The sequence below is a fragment of the Rhinopithecus bieti genome, unplaced genomic scaffold (genome assembly GCF_001698545.2).
Source record: "Rhinopithecus bieti isolate Rb0 unplaced genomic scaffold, ASM169854v2 scaffold_980, whole genome shotgun sequence".
Classification (NCBI taxonomy): domain Eukaryota; kingdom Metazoa; phylum Chordata; class Mammalia; order Primates; family Cercopithecidae; genus Rhinopithecus; species Rhinopithecus bieti.
In genome coordinates, this window is record NW_016803338.1 from 441,544 (window position 1) to 459,824 (window position 18,281).

General features: G+C 43.0%; 1 protein-coding gene across 2 annotated transcripts in view; it reads right to left on the reverse strand.

Annotated features, from left to right (window-relative positions):
* Positions 1–6,866: 6,866 nt before the first annotated feature.
* The window catches only part of CASP10 (caspase 10), a 37,458-nt gene continuing 26,043 nt past the window's right edge, over positions 6,867–18,281 (reverse strand). Inside the window, exons 8-11 of one of the 2 annotated variants that reach the window (XR_001886358.1) lie at positions 17,344–17,452; positions 15,957–16,449; positions 8,190–8,399; positions 7,578–7,668 (exon numbers count right to left, since the gene is read on the reverse strand). Coding sequence is in view for 1 of the 2 variants with exons in the window: in XM_017875873.1 (XP_017731362.1) it covers positions 7,515–7,668; positions 15,957–16,449; positions 17,344–17,452 (756 nt within the window). In the remaining variant the exon portion in view is untranslated. Of the gene's footprint in view, positions 7,669–8,189; positions 8,400–15,956; positions 16,450–17,343; positions 17,453–18,281 lie in introns of both variants that reach the window. The other variant, XM_017875873.1, reaches the window with a different exon arrangement.

Genomic DNA, 18,281 nt, shown 5'->3' on the forward strand with positions numbered 1-18,281 from the left:
TTTAAGAATCTTTTATAAAATTCAGATTTGCAAAAGTTATGTTAGGAAATAAACAGTTGTTTGCATTGCCAAATAAGTAAATCTTTAAACACAGAATTTCCTCTAGTTTTTTTTTAAAGGGATTTCATTTTTTTAATGTATTAAGAATTCCATTTTTAAAAAACACCTGCCTGTAGCCCTAGCTGCTACTCAGGAGGTTCTGGGGGGAGGATCACTTGAGCACAGGAGGCAGAGGTTGCAGTTAGCCAAGACGGTATCACTGCACTCCAGCCTGGGTGACACAGTGAGGCTCTGTCTCAAACAAAACTAAACTAAACTAAATTTTAAAATTTGGTTACTACTCAAAATTCAAAGATACAAATGTGTTGCTACATTCTTATCACATCCTTAAGAGCAAACTGCAGACTTCCAACAAAACTGAAACCCTACCAGAAAAAAGTTAAATGATTTGTCACATACAATGCAAATCTCACCAGGGGACAGTTACACTTGTTTGGTGTGGCTCCGGAGTTTAGAATGAAAACGAGTGGTTTTAAATAGCTTCTAAGGAGGCAGAAACAGAGAACAGAGAAGACAACAATTAAAGCTGTCCAAAAGTGAAACCAGGTGACTTGGAGGGACAGGGTGGCAAATCCAGAGATACAAAGAATTGCAAGTCCTCCAGGAATGGCTTCGAGGCTTCAGTAAGTCACTTAGCACTCTAAGGGCTGGAATGCAGGGTCACTGGGGTCCTTTCAAGCTCCCAAATCCATGTCCCCACTTGTGGTGAGTTCCCTCTGCTAGAAGGGTTCAGCAGAGGTGAGGGACAGTGGAGGAGGAGTCTGTTACGGAATGAGAGGTTGGAATAAAGCAAGCTTCAAACAGATTAACCACTGGCACCTGAAGACCTCTAGCTACAGACGCACATTCACACTATTAAAAGGTCCAAGGTAAAGTTCATCCCTTTCTGTAGGCAGGCCCCAGAACATGAGCAGTCATTGTGTGGCAGTACTCAAATATGAAGCAGTCACCCGGAAGAGCCGGGATACACATGTGTGAAGTTTTAAAGATTATCACCAAAAAAGAATTAAAGCACTTAAAAATGAAGGTGGAGAGCTCAGAGGCTCTGAGAACAAATTTACAAACACCTAAAGGCCCAAGAATTCCAGGTTGAGAACAAGTTGACCAGGTCACTCAGAAAGCATCAGATCTGTAAGGTTCTGTGAATCATGTATGGCACAAAAATTACCTGTTTGAGGTAAACTTCTAGTTTAGTTTACCTCCATGGAGATTTGATCATTATTGATTAAGGGTTGCTATTCAGCAACATTCACCATTGTGTTGTACCAGTCAGTGTCTGTTCTGATGGGTCGGTACCGCAGTGTACTGTATGATTATATGTTTAACACTCCCTGGGCACAGGTGGAATAGAATGCATTGCTAGGGGTGAGTCCTGTGATATCCAACCTGCCCACCACCATTGTGAATCCCTGAAGCAGAGGCCAGCAGGTGCTATGGCTCTAATAAAAATAAACACCAGTAGTTAAATAATTGTAACATTTGTAATAACAATTGATTTTTCATGTCTTTAATTTTGCTTGGCAGTATCCAAACTTCTATGAAAGAAAGAATGAATGAGGCCAAACACGATGACTCATTCCATTGGGAGGCCAAAGCGGGCAGATCACTTGAGGTCAGGAGTTCAAGACCAGCCTGGCCAACATGACAAAACTCTGTTTCTACTAGAAATATGAAAATTAGCCAGGTGTGATGGTGCACACCTGTAATCCCAGCTACTCAGGAGGCTGAGGCAGGAGAATCGCTTGAACCCAGGAGACGAAGGTTGCAGTGAGCCAAGATCGTGCCACCACACTCTAGCCTGGGTGAGAGAGCGAGACTTCGTAAAAAAAAAAAAACAAAAGAAGAAGAAGAATGAATAAAAGAGAGGAAGAAGGGGAAAGAGAGAAACATTTAATTACAGCCCTTGTAGGTGAGTACAACTAGGCAAAATATATAGGAACCTCACTCAATCTACCTATTCCCTTCATAAACGTCTTGGCATACAATGACTATCACCACTGTCAAATAGCTGTGATCAAATCACCTGTTATTCCTGAACTCAAAATTCACACAGACATGCACACACAAATACAGACAAGCACAATGTTTCACAAAATCTTGGAGGTAACACTCTACCAACTGTGCACACCTCCCGCTGAGGAGGAATGAGCCAAGGATGACTATGTTCTGGTGTCTGGATAGATCCACGACTCACAGCTGTAAATGCCCAGGGACCTCCGAAGTGCTTGCTGGAGGCCTCTAAAAACAACATTTCCTGATTCCAGAATTTAACCTTACACAAGCACTAAGTTCTAGCAAAACAGAAATAGGAAATACACCAGAGGCTCAAAACTTAAACATCAAACCCCAAATGTTCCTGATGAAGGAGGTCTCACTCACGTCCGTGTGAAGAGACCACCAAATAGGCTTTGTGTGAGCAATGAAGCTTTTTAATCACCTGGGTGCAGGCGGGCTGAGTCCAAAAAGAGAGTCAGCGAAGGGAGATAGGGGTAGGGCCATTTTATAGGATTTGGGTAGGTAGTGGAAGATTACAGTCATAGGAGGTTGTCCTCTGGCTGGCAGGGGTGGGGGTCAGAAGGTACTCAATGGGGGAGTTTTTGAGCCAGGAAGAACCAGGAGAAGGAATTTCACAAGGTAATGTCATCAGTTAAGGCAGGAACAGGCCATTTTCACTCCTTTTGTGATTCTTCAGTTACTTCAGGCCATCTGGATGTATATGTGCAGGTCACAAGGGATATGATGGCTTAACTTGGGCTCAGGGGCCTGACAGGAAGTTTTATCAACAGCGTTTTGTTCAACTGAACTCAGAGCCAAGAGCTGGCCTTCTTCTGCTGTGGACATCACGAGCTAGTGAGGGAAGAATTAGGTCTCACTCAGAGTATGTCAGGGGTACTGCTAGTGCTAAGTTGCTGCTAATAAAGTCAGCTGGAATTACGCACAAAGGAACTTAAGTCCTGCTATTTCTGTTGCAGTTACAACTAGAAGACCCTACCACCTAAAGGCCTTTATATGCACCTCAGCACAGTTAGATTTAAATAGATGCACACATACACATTCTTTTTCGTCTTCCCAACAGCTGATGTTTTTCTCTACTTTACCGACAAGGCTGAAAAAAGCTAGCTTGATTTAGTTAGTATTTCTGAGCAAAGGAATCACAGGACAATATGGAAATGCAGGGCTTTGATCTCCAGATCCTTTGCTCTTTCCTCAGTACCTCACCATCCTTCGCTTGCCTTCACATGTCAGTTCTGCCAACTGGACAAAGACTGTGACCACTAGCTTTTAGCCCTGTTATGAACACAGTTTTGGGAGATCATCCTGACACGTGTAAGAATTAAAGAAAGAGGAAAGAAACATGAAAGGTGGCTTGACAGTCAAGGACAGGTTTATTTTAGAGAAAGCAAATTTGAAAGGGTCTTCTGGCCGAGTTAGGTCAGAGCCCACTCACTTACAGATTAAGAGTTTTTAAGGATTTAGGGTGGGAGAGTTTATCAGAGGCTTGGATTGCTTTTGTATCTCTTTGTTGCGCTTATCTGGGAGGAGTGTGTCCCTTCCCATACAATCTTTCTGCAGCTGTAGGTATACCCCGCCCCACTCCAGTCTGCTTTTAGCTTCCCTATCTTAGTGTACCTGAAGGAAAAGGAATGTGCTTATTAAGGCCCATTGTTTTACTGGAACCTATTGTATGAGGGCAAAGTTTGGCAGTTAACCAAGAGACTTTCCCCACCCCCTAACCTCCCTCTGTGCCAGAGCTGTCTTATCTGTATTTTACTCTCTTCTCTTTCTGGCTGCTTGCTGTTAGAAGGGAAGTGATTTCCTTGAAATGCATGAGGCTAGAAAGGGAACTGGAACTTAAAGTGGCAGTGTTTGTCTGAGATGAGATGACGGTGCTCCTGCCCTGTCAATATGGATTAGACATTCCCTCTGTCAAGCTACATTCAAATCCACATGACAATCAGAGACATCAGAACAGTGTTCTTGTGAATATTCTTATAACAAATGTATTGTACACGAATTTCACTTTCACATAAATAATTATAAATGCAGGCACCACTGAGAATTGTTTTTCTTCATTCCTTAAGATTTTTTTATGAGCATTCACATATCAAATGAAACACTCCTAATGCCCTTCCACGCCCCAAGCCATTCCAGTTCACCTGGCTGAAGGAAAATCCTATAAATGAGGACTGCCAGCAGGTTGTTCACATCCCCAGGACTTAGCCGCCTCGTCTATAAATGAAGGCGTTAACCACAGGACTTTGGATCTCCCTATGAGGGCTCACCTTCAAGGGTTCAAAATACAGTTCCAGGAATTAACAAAGAAAAGTGCCTCTAGAAATTTAAAAAAAAAAAAAAGAAAAACTCAAGTACATAAAAATATTCAAAATCTTAATGAAGAAAGCATCAAGGCGTCCTTACAGAGCCACTCCCTTCAGGCAAGCCAGACATCCCCTCTGCCAAGAAGAGCCCTGAGAACAGCTTCAGTCTCTGATACAGCCTCTCTCCTCATCCCTCAGGCCAGAGGAGCAAAGTGTAGTAGTAGTGACAAGGTGGGGCCTGTCCACTGCAGTCTACACTGCAGTTGTCAACCCTGAGGACATCCGTCCAAGAGAAAGGTGCTGGCCTGTAGATTGAGTCCTGATTCAAGCTTTGCCTGAAGCCAGTGCTATCCACTCCTGGGTTTCCATGTGAAAGAGGCAATAAATTCCCTTCTTTGCTTCAGTCAATTTGAATTGGGTGTTCTGTCAATGGTACCTGAAAGGTTCCAACCCCAACATTGATTTTTTTTTTTTTTTTTTAAACAAGGTCTCGCCCTGTTGCTCAAGTTGGAGTACAGTTGTGTGATCTTGGCTCACCACAGCCTCTGCCTCCGGATTCAAGAGATTTTCTTGCCTCAGCCTCCCAAGTAGCTGGGATTACAGGTGCCCGCCACCACGCCTGGCTAATTTTTGTGTTTTTAGTAGTGAAGAGGTTTCGCCGTATTGGCCAGGCTGGTATTGAACTCCTGACCTCAAGTGATCTGCCTGCCTCAGCCTCCCAAAGTACTGGGATTATAGGCATGAGCCACTGCACCCAGTCCAACATGGAATATGACATCAGGTTATAAAGTTTCTGCTTGCAGAGCAGCTGAGTGTAAATGAGCCATCATCTTCCTACAGGGAAACCTGTCTCTAACCAAATAAAAACTTCCTATGTGAGCACCTTCCTTACACAAAAGCAGGAAATGGGCCTGGCATAGACCAAATTTTCACCTCACTAGATATGCAGAAAAGAAGTCTTAGGAAGGGGGAGATTAGAGAGAGGGTGGCTGGACTGTAACCTCATTGTCCAATGTTCAAGGCCGTGCAGAGGGGACACAGAATTATAACTAAGGGGTAGTTGTCTAGAGAGGCAATCTAAGCTCAGTCTAACCTAAGAACGTGGTTCTTTGAACACCAGGGAATCTTAAAATGTCCCTGGTCCCCAGGTCAGACACAGTATTTCACACCTATAGTCCCAGAACTTTGAGAAGCTGAGGTGGGAGGATCACTTGAGCCCAGGAGTTTGAGACCAGCTTGGACAACATAGTGAAACCCCATCTCTACATTAAAATACAAAAGTTAGCTGTGCATGGACACACACCTGTAGTCTCAGCTACTTGGGAGGCTGAGGTGGGAGGATCGCTTGAACCTGGGAGGTCAAGGCTGCAGTGAACAGTGATCCCACCACTGCACTCCAGCCCAGGTGACGGAGCGACTCTGTCTCAAAAAAAAAGTACCTGCACAAACTAAGGTCAATTACTCTCTCTTCAGGGTACACATCCAAAACCAAGGCTACAATCCAAGTCTTCAATAAGGAAAGTTTTCTGGCCAGGCGTGGTGGCTTGTGCCTATAATCCCAGTATTTTGGGGACAGAGGTGGGAGGATCACTTGAGTCCAGGAGTTTGAGACCAGCCTGTGCAACAAAGTGAGATCCCTCTGTCTCTACAAAAAATAAAGAATAAAAAATATCCGGGCATGGTGGTACACACCTGTGGTCCCAGCTACTTGGGAAGCTGAGGTGGAAGGATAGCTTGAGCCCAGGAGGTCGAGACTACAGAGAGCCGGGATTGCCCCCCTGCACTCCAGTCTGGGTGACAGAATGAGACTGTCTCCAAAAAAAAGAGTGTTTTCTAACATTTAAACTTGTCAAAAGAAAAGAAAATCAGAATTGACTGTGTCAGAAAACAGGGTGTTTCCTGTTTCTAGAATGCCAGGTGAGACCACTGATTCCTGTGCTGGGCAGGACGCTGGAGGACACAGCCAATGATTGGTTTGAGGTCTAAGAACCAACAAAACTCTCTGCTATAATGAAAGTGCGTCCAGGGGCACAGGGAATACTAGTTTTTTCCTTAGTGTGAAAGCAGGCTGGGGCATCTGTTTCTTTGTTCCCTGTTTGTCCACTCGTCGACTCACATCATCATTGACAGCAGTGAGGATGGATAAGATGTCTTCCTGTCTGCAACAAAAAAGAAAACAATTATTTTTTTAACGGAGTCTCACTCTGTCACCCAGGCTGGAGTGCAGTGGCACGATCTTAGCTCACTGCAGCCTCCACCTCCTGAATTCAAGTGATTCTCATGCCTCAGCCTCCNACCTATAGTCCCAGAACTTTGAGAAGCTGAGGTGGGAGGATCACTTGAGCCCAGGAGTTTGAGACCAGCTTGGACAACATAGTGAAACCCCATCTCTACATTAAAATACAAAAGTTAGCTGTGCATGGACACACACCTGTAGTCTCAGCTACTTGGGAGGCTGAGGTGGGAGGATCGCTTGAACCTGGGAGGTCAAGGCTGCAGTGAACAGTGATCCCACCACTGCACTCCAGCCCAGGTGACGGAGCGACTCTGTCTCAAAAAAAAAGTACCTGCACAAACTAAGGTCAATTACTCTCTCTTCAGGGTACACATCCAAAACCAAGGCTACAATCCAAGTCTTCAATAAGGAAAGTTTTCTGGCCAGGCGTGGTGGCTTGTGCCTATAATCCCAGTATTTTGGGGACAGAGGTGGGAGGATCACTTGAGTCCAGGAGTTTGAGACCAGCCTGTGCAACAAAGTGAGATCCCTCTGTCTCTACAAAAAATAAAGAATAAAAAATATCCGGGCATGGTGGTACACACCTGTGGTCCCAGCTACTTGGGAAGCTGAGGTGGAAGGATAGCTTGAGCCCAGGAGGTCGAGACTACAGAGAGCCGGGATTGCCCCCCTGCACTCCAGTCTGGGTGACAGAATGAGACTGTCTCCAAAAAAAAGAGTGTTTTCTAACATTTAAACTTGTCAAAAGAAAAAGAAAATCAGAATTGACTGTGTCAGAAAACAGGGTGTTTCCTGTTTCTAGAATGCCAGGTGAGACCACTGATTCCTGTGCTGGGCAGGACGCTGGAGGACACAGCCAATGATTGGTTTGAGGTCTAAGAACCAACAAAAACTCTCTGCTATAATGAAAGTGCGTCCAGGGGCACAGGGAATACTAGTTTTTTCCTTAGTGTGAAAGCAGGCTGGGGCATCTGTTTCTTTGTTCCCTGTTTGTCCACTCGTCGACTCACATCATCATTGACAGCAGTGAGGATGGATAAGATGTCTTCCTGTCTGCAACAAAAAAGAAAACAATTATTTTTTTAACGGAGTCTCACTCTGTCACCCAGGCTGGAGTGCAGTGGCACGATCTTAGCTCACTGCAGCCTCCACCTCCTGAATTCAAGTGATTCTCATGCCTCAGCCTCCCGAGTAGCTGGGATTACAGGTGCCTGCCACCACACTCGGCTAATAGTAAAGACGGGGTTTCACCATATTGCTTGCCCTGGCTGGTCTCAAACCCCTGACCCAGGTGATCCGCCCACCTCAGCCTCCCAAAGTGCTGGGATTACAGGCATGAGCCACTGTGCCTGGCCCAGAGAAGAAACTTTGTTCAATCAGGAGGTAGAAACCACACACCAGGTCTTAGAAAAGACACCGGGTACCATGTACCAGGTCTTTGATCAACAAATAAGCAGCAGATGCCACAGATACCAACAATGCCCTCTCTATCTGTAGCCTTGGGAGAGATGCAAAGATAAACATGACACAATTCCTGAAGTTAAACACTTAGAATGCAGATATAAAACATTTACCAAGGATGGCACATACACAGCATGCATAACACAAGGCAGAATGTGGCCGACAGCAAATGAAAGGTCAAGGTCCCACTGCAAGTTCAGAGGAGAACGCACTTCTGTTTGCGGCGGAGAGGAAAGGCTTCATGCAGGTGGCAGCATTTGAGCCTGGACTTGCAGGACACATAGCATTTAGCAGGACGTTCTCAGGGCAGGCAATACATATCACTGGAAGCAAGCACAGGTTCTGAAAACAGATTCCATTTTAAATTGTGGCTCCATCACTCATTCATTGTGTGCTCTTAGGCTGGTTACTCACTGCTCCATGCCTCCGTTTTCCCAGCTCTAAAAGAGGAACCATAACAGTCCCCATCTTAGGGGTTGCCAAGAGCATTAAAGGATGTATATTGGGTCAAGCACTTAGAACACTGGCTACACTGTTCTGCTGACCATCATTTTGAGTATTAGTATGACTCCCCTCATCCCCTCATCCCTACCCTCACTACTTTTCAGGGAAGGGATACAGGCCCCTACCTGCTCTCAATCCCTGCATCTTGCTTTGCATCTGCTCTCTATTACCAGCTCTTCCTGTGTCTGTTTTCTTCTTATCACTTAGTCTCACCTGAAATATTACCTGCACCAAGAAGCTATCATTACCCTGTTTTGATTTGTTCATGGCAGGGATCACTTCCTGAAATTGTCTCTTTTTGTTAGAGACAGGATCTTGCTCTGTTGCCCAGGCTAGAGTGCAGTAATGCAATTGTAGCTCACTACAGCCTCAAACTTCTGGGCTTAAGCAATCCTCCCACTTCAGACTCCCTAATAGCTAGGACTACAGGTGCATGCCACCACACCTCGCTAATTTTTTTCTTATTAATTTAAATATTATTTATATTAATATTAAAATAAATAAAACTATTAAATAAATATTAAACAATTAAAATATTACTAATTTAAATATTAAACACTGAAAACTATAAAACATTGATGAAAGAAAGTGAAGAGGACACAAATAAATGGAAAGATATCTCATGTTCATGGGTTGGAAGAATTAATCTTGTTAAAATGACCATACTACCCAAGGTGACCTACAGATTTAATGCAGTCCCTATCAAAATACCAGTGACAGGCCAAGCGCAGTGGCAAATGCCTGTAGTCCTAGCTACTCGGGAGTCTGAGTTGGGAGGACTGCTTGAGCCCAGGAGTTCAAGTCTAGCCTGGACAACATAGCAAGACCCTATCTCTACAACAAAACAAAACAAAAACAAACAAAAAAATTACATTCTTCACATAAACAGGAAAAAAATCCTAAAACGTATATGGAACCACAAAAGACCCCAAATAGTGAAAACAATGCTGAGCAAAAAGAACAAAGCTAGAGGCATCACACCACCTGACTTCAAAATATACTACAAATCTAGAGTTACCAAAACAGCATGGTACTGGCACAAAAACAGACACGTAGATCAATGGAACAGAATAGAGAGCCCAAAAATAAATTCACACACCTACAGCCAACTGATTTTTGACCAGAACACACAATAGGTAAAAGAAAATCTCTTCAAAAAACAGTGCTGGGAAAAGTGGATACCCACATGCAGAAAAAGTGAGACTGACCACTTATCTCTCACCACATACAAAAACCAACTCAAAACGTATGAGACTTAAATGTAAAACCTGAAACTATGAAGCTACTGCAAGAAAACATGGGGCAAACATATCACGACATTGGGTTGGGCAAGGATTTTTAAAATAAGACCTCAAAAGCACAGACAACAAAAGCAAAAACAGACAAATGAGATTACATCAAATTAAAACCCTTTTGCACAGAAAAAAAAAAACAGAATGAAGAGACAATCTACAAAATGGGAAAAAATATTTGCAAACTATACACCTCACAAGGGGTTAATATCTAGAATACATGAGGAACTTAAACAACTCAACAGCAAAAAAAACCAAATAACCCCATTTAAAAATGGGCAAAAGACTTTAACAGACATTTCTGAAAAGAAGACATGCAAATGGTCCACAGGTATAAGAAAAAAGTAAATAGTTTAAGCCAAAATAAATGATTTTGACTCATTAGATTATGATAGAACATACTTACTAAATGCCCTCTATTTACATAAGTATCATGTGAGCATTTATCATATCACTTCTGGGGGTATTAATCTATCAATCCCACCTAATAGCATCCCTCCTATGCCTAGAAGGAATAATATTATCATTATTCATCATAAATACCCTTATAGCTTTAAATATATACTTCACCCTAGCAAATATCATACCCATTACTCTACCAGTATTTGCTGCCTGCGAAGCCACGGTAGGCCTTTCTTCACTAGTTTCAATTTCCAACACATATGGTTTAGGCTATGTACATAACCTAAATTTACTTCAATGCTAAAAATAATTATTCCTAGAATTATACTACTACCAATAACATGACTCTCTAAAAATTATATAATCTGAATCAATATGGCTACCCACAGCCTAATCATCAGCTTCATTGCCCTATTATTCTTTAACCAATTCAACGATAATCTATTCAACTTTTCATTAACTTTCTCCTCTGATCCGCTAATATCACCCCTTCTAATGTTAACAGCCTGACTACTACCTCTTATAACTATAGCAAGCCAGTACCACCTCTCCAGTGAATCACCCCTATGGAAAAAACTGTATTTCCATATTGATTTCCCTACAAATTGTTCTAATCATAGCATTTACAGCCACAGAACTAATTGTATTTTATATTCTCTTTGAAGCTACACTTATCCCTACCTTAATTATTATCACCTGATGGGGTAACCAACCAGAACACCTCAATGCAGGTACATATTTCTTATTTTACACACTAGTGGGATCCCTCTCCCTACTTATGATACTTATTTATGCCCAAAATATCCCAGGCTCACTGAGCATGATAATAATAACATTTAATACTCAAGAACTACCAATCTCCAGATCCAACAATCGCATACGATTGGCATGAATAATGGCCTTCATAGTAAAAACATCCCTATACCAACTTCACCTATGACTTCCCGAAGCCCATGTATAAGCCCCTATTGCCAGCTCAACAGTACTTGCAGCAGTGCTCCTAAAATTGGCGGCTATGGCATAATGCGACTTACCCTCATCCTCAGCCCTCTGACAGAACATATAGCCTATCCTTTCCTGATATTATCCTTATGAGGCATAACTGTGACAAGCTCTATCTGTCTACGACAAACTGATCTAAAGTCAGTCACTTATTGCATATTCCTCCGTAAGCCACATGGCACTTGTTCTGGCTATCCTCATTCAAACCCCCTGAAGTGTTACCGGTGCAATTATCCTCACAATTACCCATGGACTTACTTCGTCCCTACTACTCTGCCTAGCAAATTCAAACTACAAGCGAATCCACTGCTGAATCATATTAGTCTCTCGAAGATGTCAAACATTACTTCCACTAATAACCTTTTGATGACTCACAGCAAATCTCACCAACCTTGCTCTACCCGCCACTAGTAATCTAGTAGGAGAACTCCTTGTAACAATGGCTTCATTCTCCTGATCAAACATTACTATCATGCTCATAGGACTTAGTATATTAATCACAGCCCTTTATTCCCTCTATATACTTGTCACAACACAACGAGGAACACTAACATACTATATTAACAGCATTCCTTTACACTAGAAAACATACTAATATTTACACATCTTTCACCAATTCTCCTACTATCTCTAAATCCTAAAATTATTATAGGACTTACACCTTGTAAATATAGTTTAATCAAAACGTTAGATTTTGGGTCTAATAATAGAAGTCCACAACTTCTTATTTACTGAGAAAGTATGCAAGAACTGCTAACTCATGCCCCCATGCCTAACAACATGGCTTTCTCAACGTGTAGAGGATGAGAGTTATCCATTGATCTTAGGAACCAAAAATATTAGTGCAACTCCAAATAAAAGTAATAATCATGTATTTTTCCATTACTATAATAACCTAATCTCCTTAACCTTACCAATTATTATTAACTTTATCAACCCTCGCAAAAAGAACTCATGTTCATACTAAGTAAAAACAGCTGTCACATGCACTTTCACCATTAGCCTCATTCCCACAACATTCGTGTGTACAGACCTAGAAGCCATCATCTCAAACTGATATTGAACAACAATCCAAACCCTAAAGTCTCATTAAGCTTCAAACTAGACTACTTCTCCATAATGTTTATTCTAGTAGCATTATTAATCACTTGATCTATTACAGAATTCTCAATATGATATATAAAGTCAGACTGAACATTTATCAGTTTTTCAAATACCTACTTATTTTCCTCACCACAATATTAATTCTAGTTACTGCCAACAACCTTTTCCAATTTTTTATCAGATGAGAGGGCGTAGGAATTATATCTTTTCTACTAATTGGCTGATGACATGGTCAAGCAGATGCTAACACAGCAGCGTCCAAGCAATTCTATACAATCGCATTGGTGACATTGGCTTTAATTTTAGCTACAGCATGATTCCTCTCGTCCTCCAATACATGAGAGCCTCAACAAATACTTATCCTTAACCCTACCCCCAACCTTCTTCCATTAATTGGTTTTCTCTTAGCAGCAGCAGGAAAATCAGCCCAACTTGGCCTCCACCCCTGACTTCCTTCCGCTGTGGAAGGCTCAACCCCAGTCTCAGTCCTGCCTCACTCTAGCACTATAGTTGTGGTGGGAGTTTTCCTACTTACCCGCTTCCACCCCTCAACATCACTAATCATCACGGAAATGCAAATCAAAACCACAGTGACAGCTGGGCGCGGTGGCTCAAGCCTGTAATACCAGCGCACTTTGGGAGGCTGAGGTGGGTGGATTACTTGAGATTAGGAGTTCCAGACCAGCCTGGCCAACATAGTAAAACCCTGTCTCTACTAAAAATACAAAAATTAGCCAGGTGTGGTGGCACATGCCTGTAATCCCAGCTACTCGGGAGACTGAGGCAGAACTGCTTGAACCTGGGAGGCAGAGGCTATAGTGAGCTGAGATTGCACCACTGCACTCCAGCCTGACAGAGCGAGATGTTGTCTAAAAAACAAACAAAACAAAAAACCCACAGTGAGATGCCACTTCACTCAAGTTAGAATGGCTATTATCAAAGAAACAAAAGAAAACACATGTTGGCAAGGATCTGGAGAAAAGGGAACACTTATGCACTGTTGGTGGTATTGTAAATTAGTACAGTCATTATGGAAAATAGTGTGCCAGTTCCTCATAAAATTACAGATAAAAAATACTATATGAGGCCGGGCGCGGTGGCTCAAGCCTGTAATCCCAGCACTTCGGGAGGCCGAGACGGGCGGATCACAAGGTCAGGAGATCGAGACCATCCTGGCTAACATGGTGAAACCCCGTCTCTACTAAAATACAAAAAACTAGCCGGGCGACGTGGCGGGCGCTTGTAGTCCCAGCTACTCGGGAGGCTGAGGCAGGAGAATGGCGTGAACCCGGGAGGCGGAGCTTGCAGTGAGCTGAGATCCGGCCACTGCACTCCAGCCTGGGCGGCAGAGCGAGACTCCGTCTCAAAAAAAAAAAAAAAAAAAATACTATATGATCCAGCAATCCCCATACTAAGTATACAGACAAAGAAAATGCAATCAATATGTCAAAGAGATATCTGCACTCCCTATTTACTGCAGCATTATTTACAATAGCCAAGATATGGAATCAACCTAAGTGTCTAAAAATGGATATATGGATAAAGAAAATGTGATATTTATAAGAGACAGAATACCATTCAGTCATAAAAAAGAAGAAAATTCTGACATGTCTGACAACATGAATGAGCCCAGAGAACATCATGTTAAATGAAATAAGCAAGACTCACAAAAAAATCTGCATGTTCTCACTCATGTGGAATCTTTGTTTAAAAAGTTGATATCATAGAAGCAGTGAGTAAAACAGCAATTATGGAGATGAGAGAGGGAAGAAGGGAAGGGAAGATGAGGGTACAAAGTACAAAGTCAGTGGGTACAAAGTTACAATTAGATAGGAGGAATAATCTCTGGTGTTCTATTGCACAGTGGGGTGACTATGGTTAACAGTAAGGCATTCTGAGTTGGGCACTGTGGCTTGAGCCTACAATCCTAGCTGCTTATAAGGCTAAGGCAGGAGGATTGCTTGAGCCCAGGAGTTCAAGACCAGCCTGGGCAACACGGTGAGATCCCATATTTAAATCAATTGATCAATCAGTAAGGTGTTACATATTATAAAATAGCTAGAAGAGAGGCTTTTAGAGGTTCTCACCACAAAGAAATGATAAATGCATGAGGTGATGGATACACTACCCTGATTTGATCATTTACACAACACATATATGTATTGAAACATCAAATTATAACCCTGAAATACGTAGTTATGAAATATTAATTAAAAATAACAAAGAAATTTCTGGAGTACCAAAAAAAAAAAACTAGACATTGCTTAATCATGCATGTATACTGTCTCCTTTTAATATTGTTGAATTTTAAAATAATAATAATTTAAATATTCACATATTTTTATTATCTGTCCTTCCTTTACTGGACTTTTAGCTCCCTGGAGAGCAGATTTTGTCTCTTGTACACAGCTGCACCTCCAGCCCCCAGTTCAGTACCCAGTACAGTAAGCACATAGTATGACCTCAATAAATATTGCCTTGTTACTGAAGCCATAGACATTAGCCTCTGATGTCTGTGATGAGGATGGAGGGGCTGGTAAAGAAGAGAGAAAAGCAAAGTTGACTCAAGACTCCAATCCTGAATTCCCAGAAGAGCACTATGGCCATTCCTTCAAATGGAAATTCAGGAGCTTCTGGAGAAGGCTGGGAAGATGAGCTCAGAAACATGTATGCTTAATGTGAGGTCCAAGGGCTAAACAGAGGTAGGATATCTAGCAGGCTGTTAATGAGATGGGCTCAAGCAAGTCATTCATTGGCCCAGCAAATGTTTAACAAGCTCACAATATATCAGGTCAGGGGCTGAGGATATAAAGTTAAATGAAACAGGGTCTCTGCCCCCCAGGAATTCAGAGATGAGTGGGCCAGAGATGGCAACTTTGGAGATGTTTTCATGGAGGTGCCCATGGCCTCCATGGGCAGCTAAAGCTGCCAAGAGGAGAGCATGTGGCAAAGACAGAAGGCAAGCTGTCAGAGCAGTGGCAAATAGAATGCCAAAGATAGCACATAGGTGCTCAGGAAATAGGAGTGAGTGATAAATAAACAAAGGAACAAATAAAAGGCCCCCATGCTTTTGTTCACGCTACTCCCTCTGCCCAGCACATCTTTCACCTGATTCTTTACCTAATATCTATTTGTCATTTCTAGAAGCCTCCTCTGATCCTTCAAATCTGGGCAAGGTAGTCATTCTGCATGTTCCCATAACACCTATACTTCACAATGTGCACTTACCAGCTGGGGATGCCCTTCCCCATCTGTTTGTCTATCCCTCTAGCTTGTAAGCAACCTGAGGGCAATGACCCTGTCGTTTTTTTTAACTCTATCTCCCTTTCCAGGTCCAGGCTGGTACTCAATACAAGGTTGCTAGATGGATGGATGGATGGATGGATGGATGGATGGATGGATGGATGGATGGATGGATAGATAAATAGATAAACAGAAAGGTAGGCAGATGGATGAACAGGTACATGGATAGAACGATTTAGAACTCTCACCCTTACCAAAGGTGTTGAATGAGAGTAAAATAAAAAATAAATAAAACAAATTAATTAAAAATGGAAGGAAAAAAAGAACTCTCACCTTGGGACCAAGACCTTCAGATGATTACACAGAGACTGAATATACCAGCTGCCTTCCTCCACATGCCGAAAGGATACATAGCCTGGGACAGTGGCCAGACCAAGTAGGAAGTCAGCCTCGACGGGAATACTGTCCTGCAGGGAAGTGGGTGCCTGCTCAGGGTTCAGAGCATCTGCTTCGATGGATTTGGAAGGCTGTATCTTTTCACCTTGGCAGGCCTGGATGAAAAAGAGTTTAGGTTTTTCAGCCAGTCCAGGGCACTGCAGGGCTGTGAAGTGAGACGTGATTTCCCGAATGGGAATGAGGGCCTCATCCGAAGAGTAGACAGCTCCATATTCCCCATGGGTCAGAATACAGAACACGAAGCAGTCCCCATCGGCATGGGCTGGATTGCACTTCTGCTTCTGCAGGACCTCCTCCATTACCACTTTCGTCACATCATTGTATATATGCACTGTGAAGCCAAGCCACTGGAACACACCCCTCAGGATCTCTGTTTAAAAAAGAAAAAAAAAGAGAGAGAGAGAGAGAGAGAGAGAAAGGGGAAATAATAAAATAATGCAAAACAAAATGAAGAACTGAAACAAGGCCGGGTGCAGTGGCTCACTCCTGTAATCTCAGCACTTTGGAAGGCCGAGGCAGGTGGATCACTTGAGGTCAGGAGTTTGAGACCAGTCAGGCCAACATGGCAAAACCCCATTTCTACTAAAAATACAAAAATTAGCCAGGTGTGGTGGCTCAGGCCTGTAATCCCTGCTGCTTGGGAGGCTGAGGCACGAGAATGGCTTGAGCCTGGGAGGCAGTGGTTGCAGTGAGCTGCAACTACACCCCTGCACTCCAGCCTGGGCAACAGAGCAAGACTATGGCTCAAAAAAAAAAAAAATGAAACGATGCTAATAGTTACAAAAATTGCACAGCAAATAGCCTAAAGCTTTGGATTACTTTTATTTTCATAACCATAAAATCTTACAATGAATCTCCTATCATGTAATACCCAGTGTTGTCACAACAGTCCTGAGAATTGGCAGTGGCCAGTGTTTCATTTCATCCTGTTTCACAGTTGAAGAAGCTGAGGTCTCTTGACTGTCCCATGATCACACACCTAGTTAGTGGTGGAGTTGGAGCTCACACCCAGGTTGTCTCGTGCCAGTCCAGCATACTCTCCCCCAGTACATGCACTCCTCTATTCAGAATTGTGAATAGTCAAAGACTCTTGCTACTCTTTAGCAGACTGGGTGATGCCCCAGGGATATACAAGAGGCTCAGAAACATAATATCCATCCTTACACGTATATGGAAAATAAAAGTCACAGAAAAAAATGTGAAAATAAAAAATAATTTTAAGATCCCCAATTTGCACTTGATAAACTATTCTAGACTTTCTTACCAGCATCTTTATGGGTTCCTCGTCTGTCCCTCAGGGAGATAAAGCTGTGGTTGTTGACAATGACACAGAGGCCTCTGTGGTCCCGATTCATCCTGTACGTAGGTGCCCACTTGAAGAACAGATAGAGCCACTTAGTAGGAATCCTCATCTTAGGGCCTTAAATGTTTCTAACCAACCATACCAATGGGTCCACTGTGAGGAAGAGCAGGATGTACCTCCCCATGCCAGTTGTTTAAACCATGTTTGTTGTTGTTGTTGTTGTTGTTGTTTTGAGACAGAGTCTCACTCTTGTTGCCCAGGCTGGAGTGCAGTGACACGATCTCGGCTCACTGCAACCTCTACTCCCAGATTCAAGGGATCCACCTGCCTCAGGTGCCCACCAACACCCCAGATAATTTTGTATTTTGGTAGAAGTAGGGTTTCACCACGTTGGCCAGGCTGGTCTTGAACTCCTGACCTCAAGTGATCCACCCACCTCAGCCTCCCAAAGTGCTGGGATTACAGGCGTGAGCCACCATGCCTGTCCAAAGCCATGTTTTTATACTCTAGTCTAAACCCCTTGGAATATTTATGCCACATTATTTCTTTTTTTTTTTTTTTTTTTTTTTTTGAGACGGAGTCTCGCTCTGTCGCCCGGCCTGGAGTGCAGGCCGGATCTCAGCTCACTGCAAGCTCCGCCTCCCGGGTTTACGCCATTCTCCTGCCTCAGCCTCCCGAGTAGCTGGGACTACAGGTGCCAGCCACCTCGCCCGGCTAGCTTTTTGTATTTTTTAGTAGAGACGGGGTTTCACCGTGTTAGCCAGGATGGTCTCGAACTCCTGACCTCGTGATTCGCCCGTCTCGGCCTCCCAAAGTGCTGGGATTACAGGCTTGAGCCACCGCGCCCGGCCTTATGCCACATTATTTCTAAAGTCACTTTTTTTTTTTTTTTTTTTTTT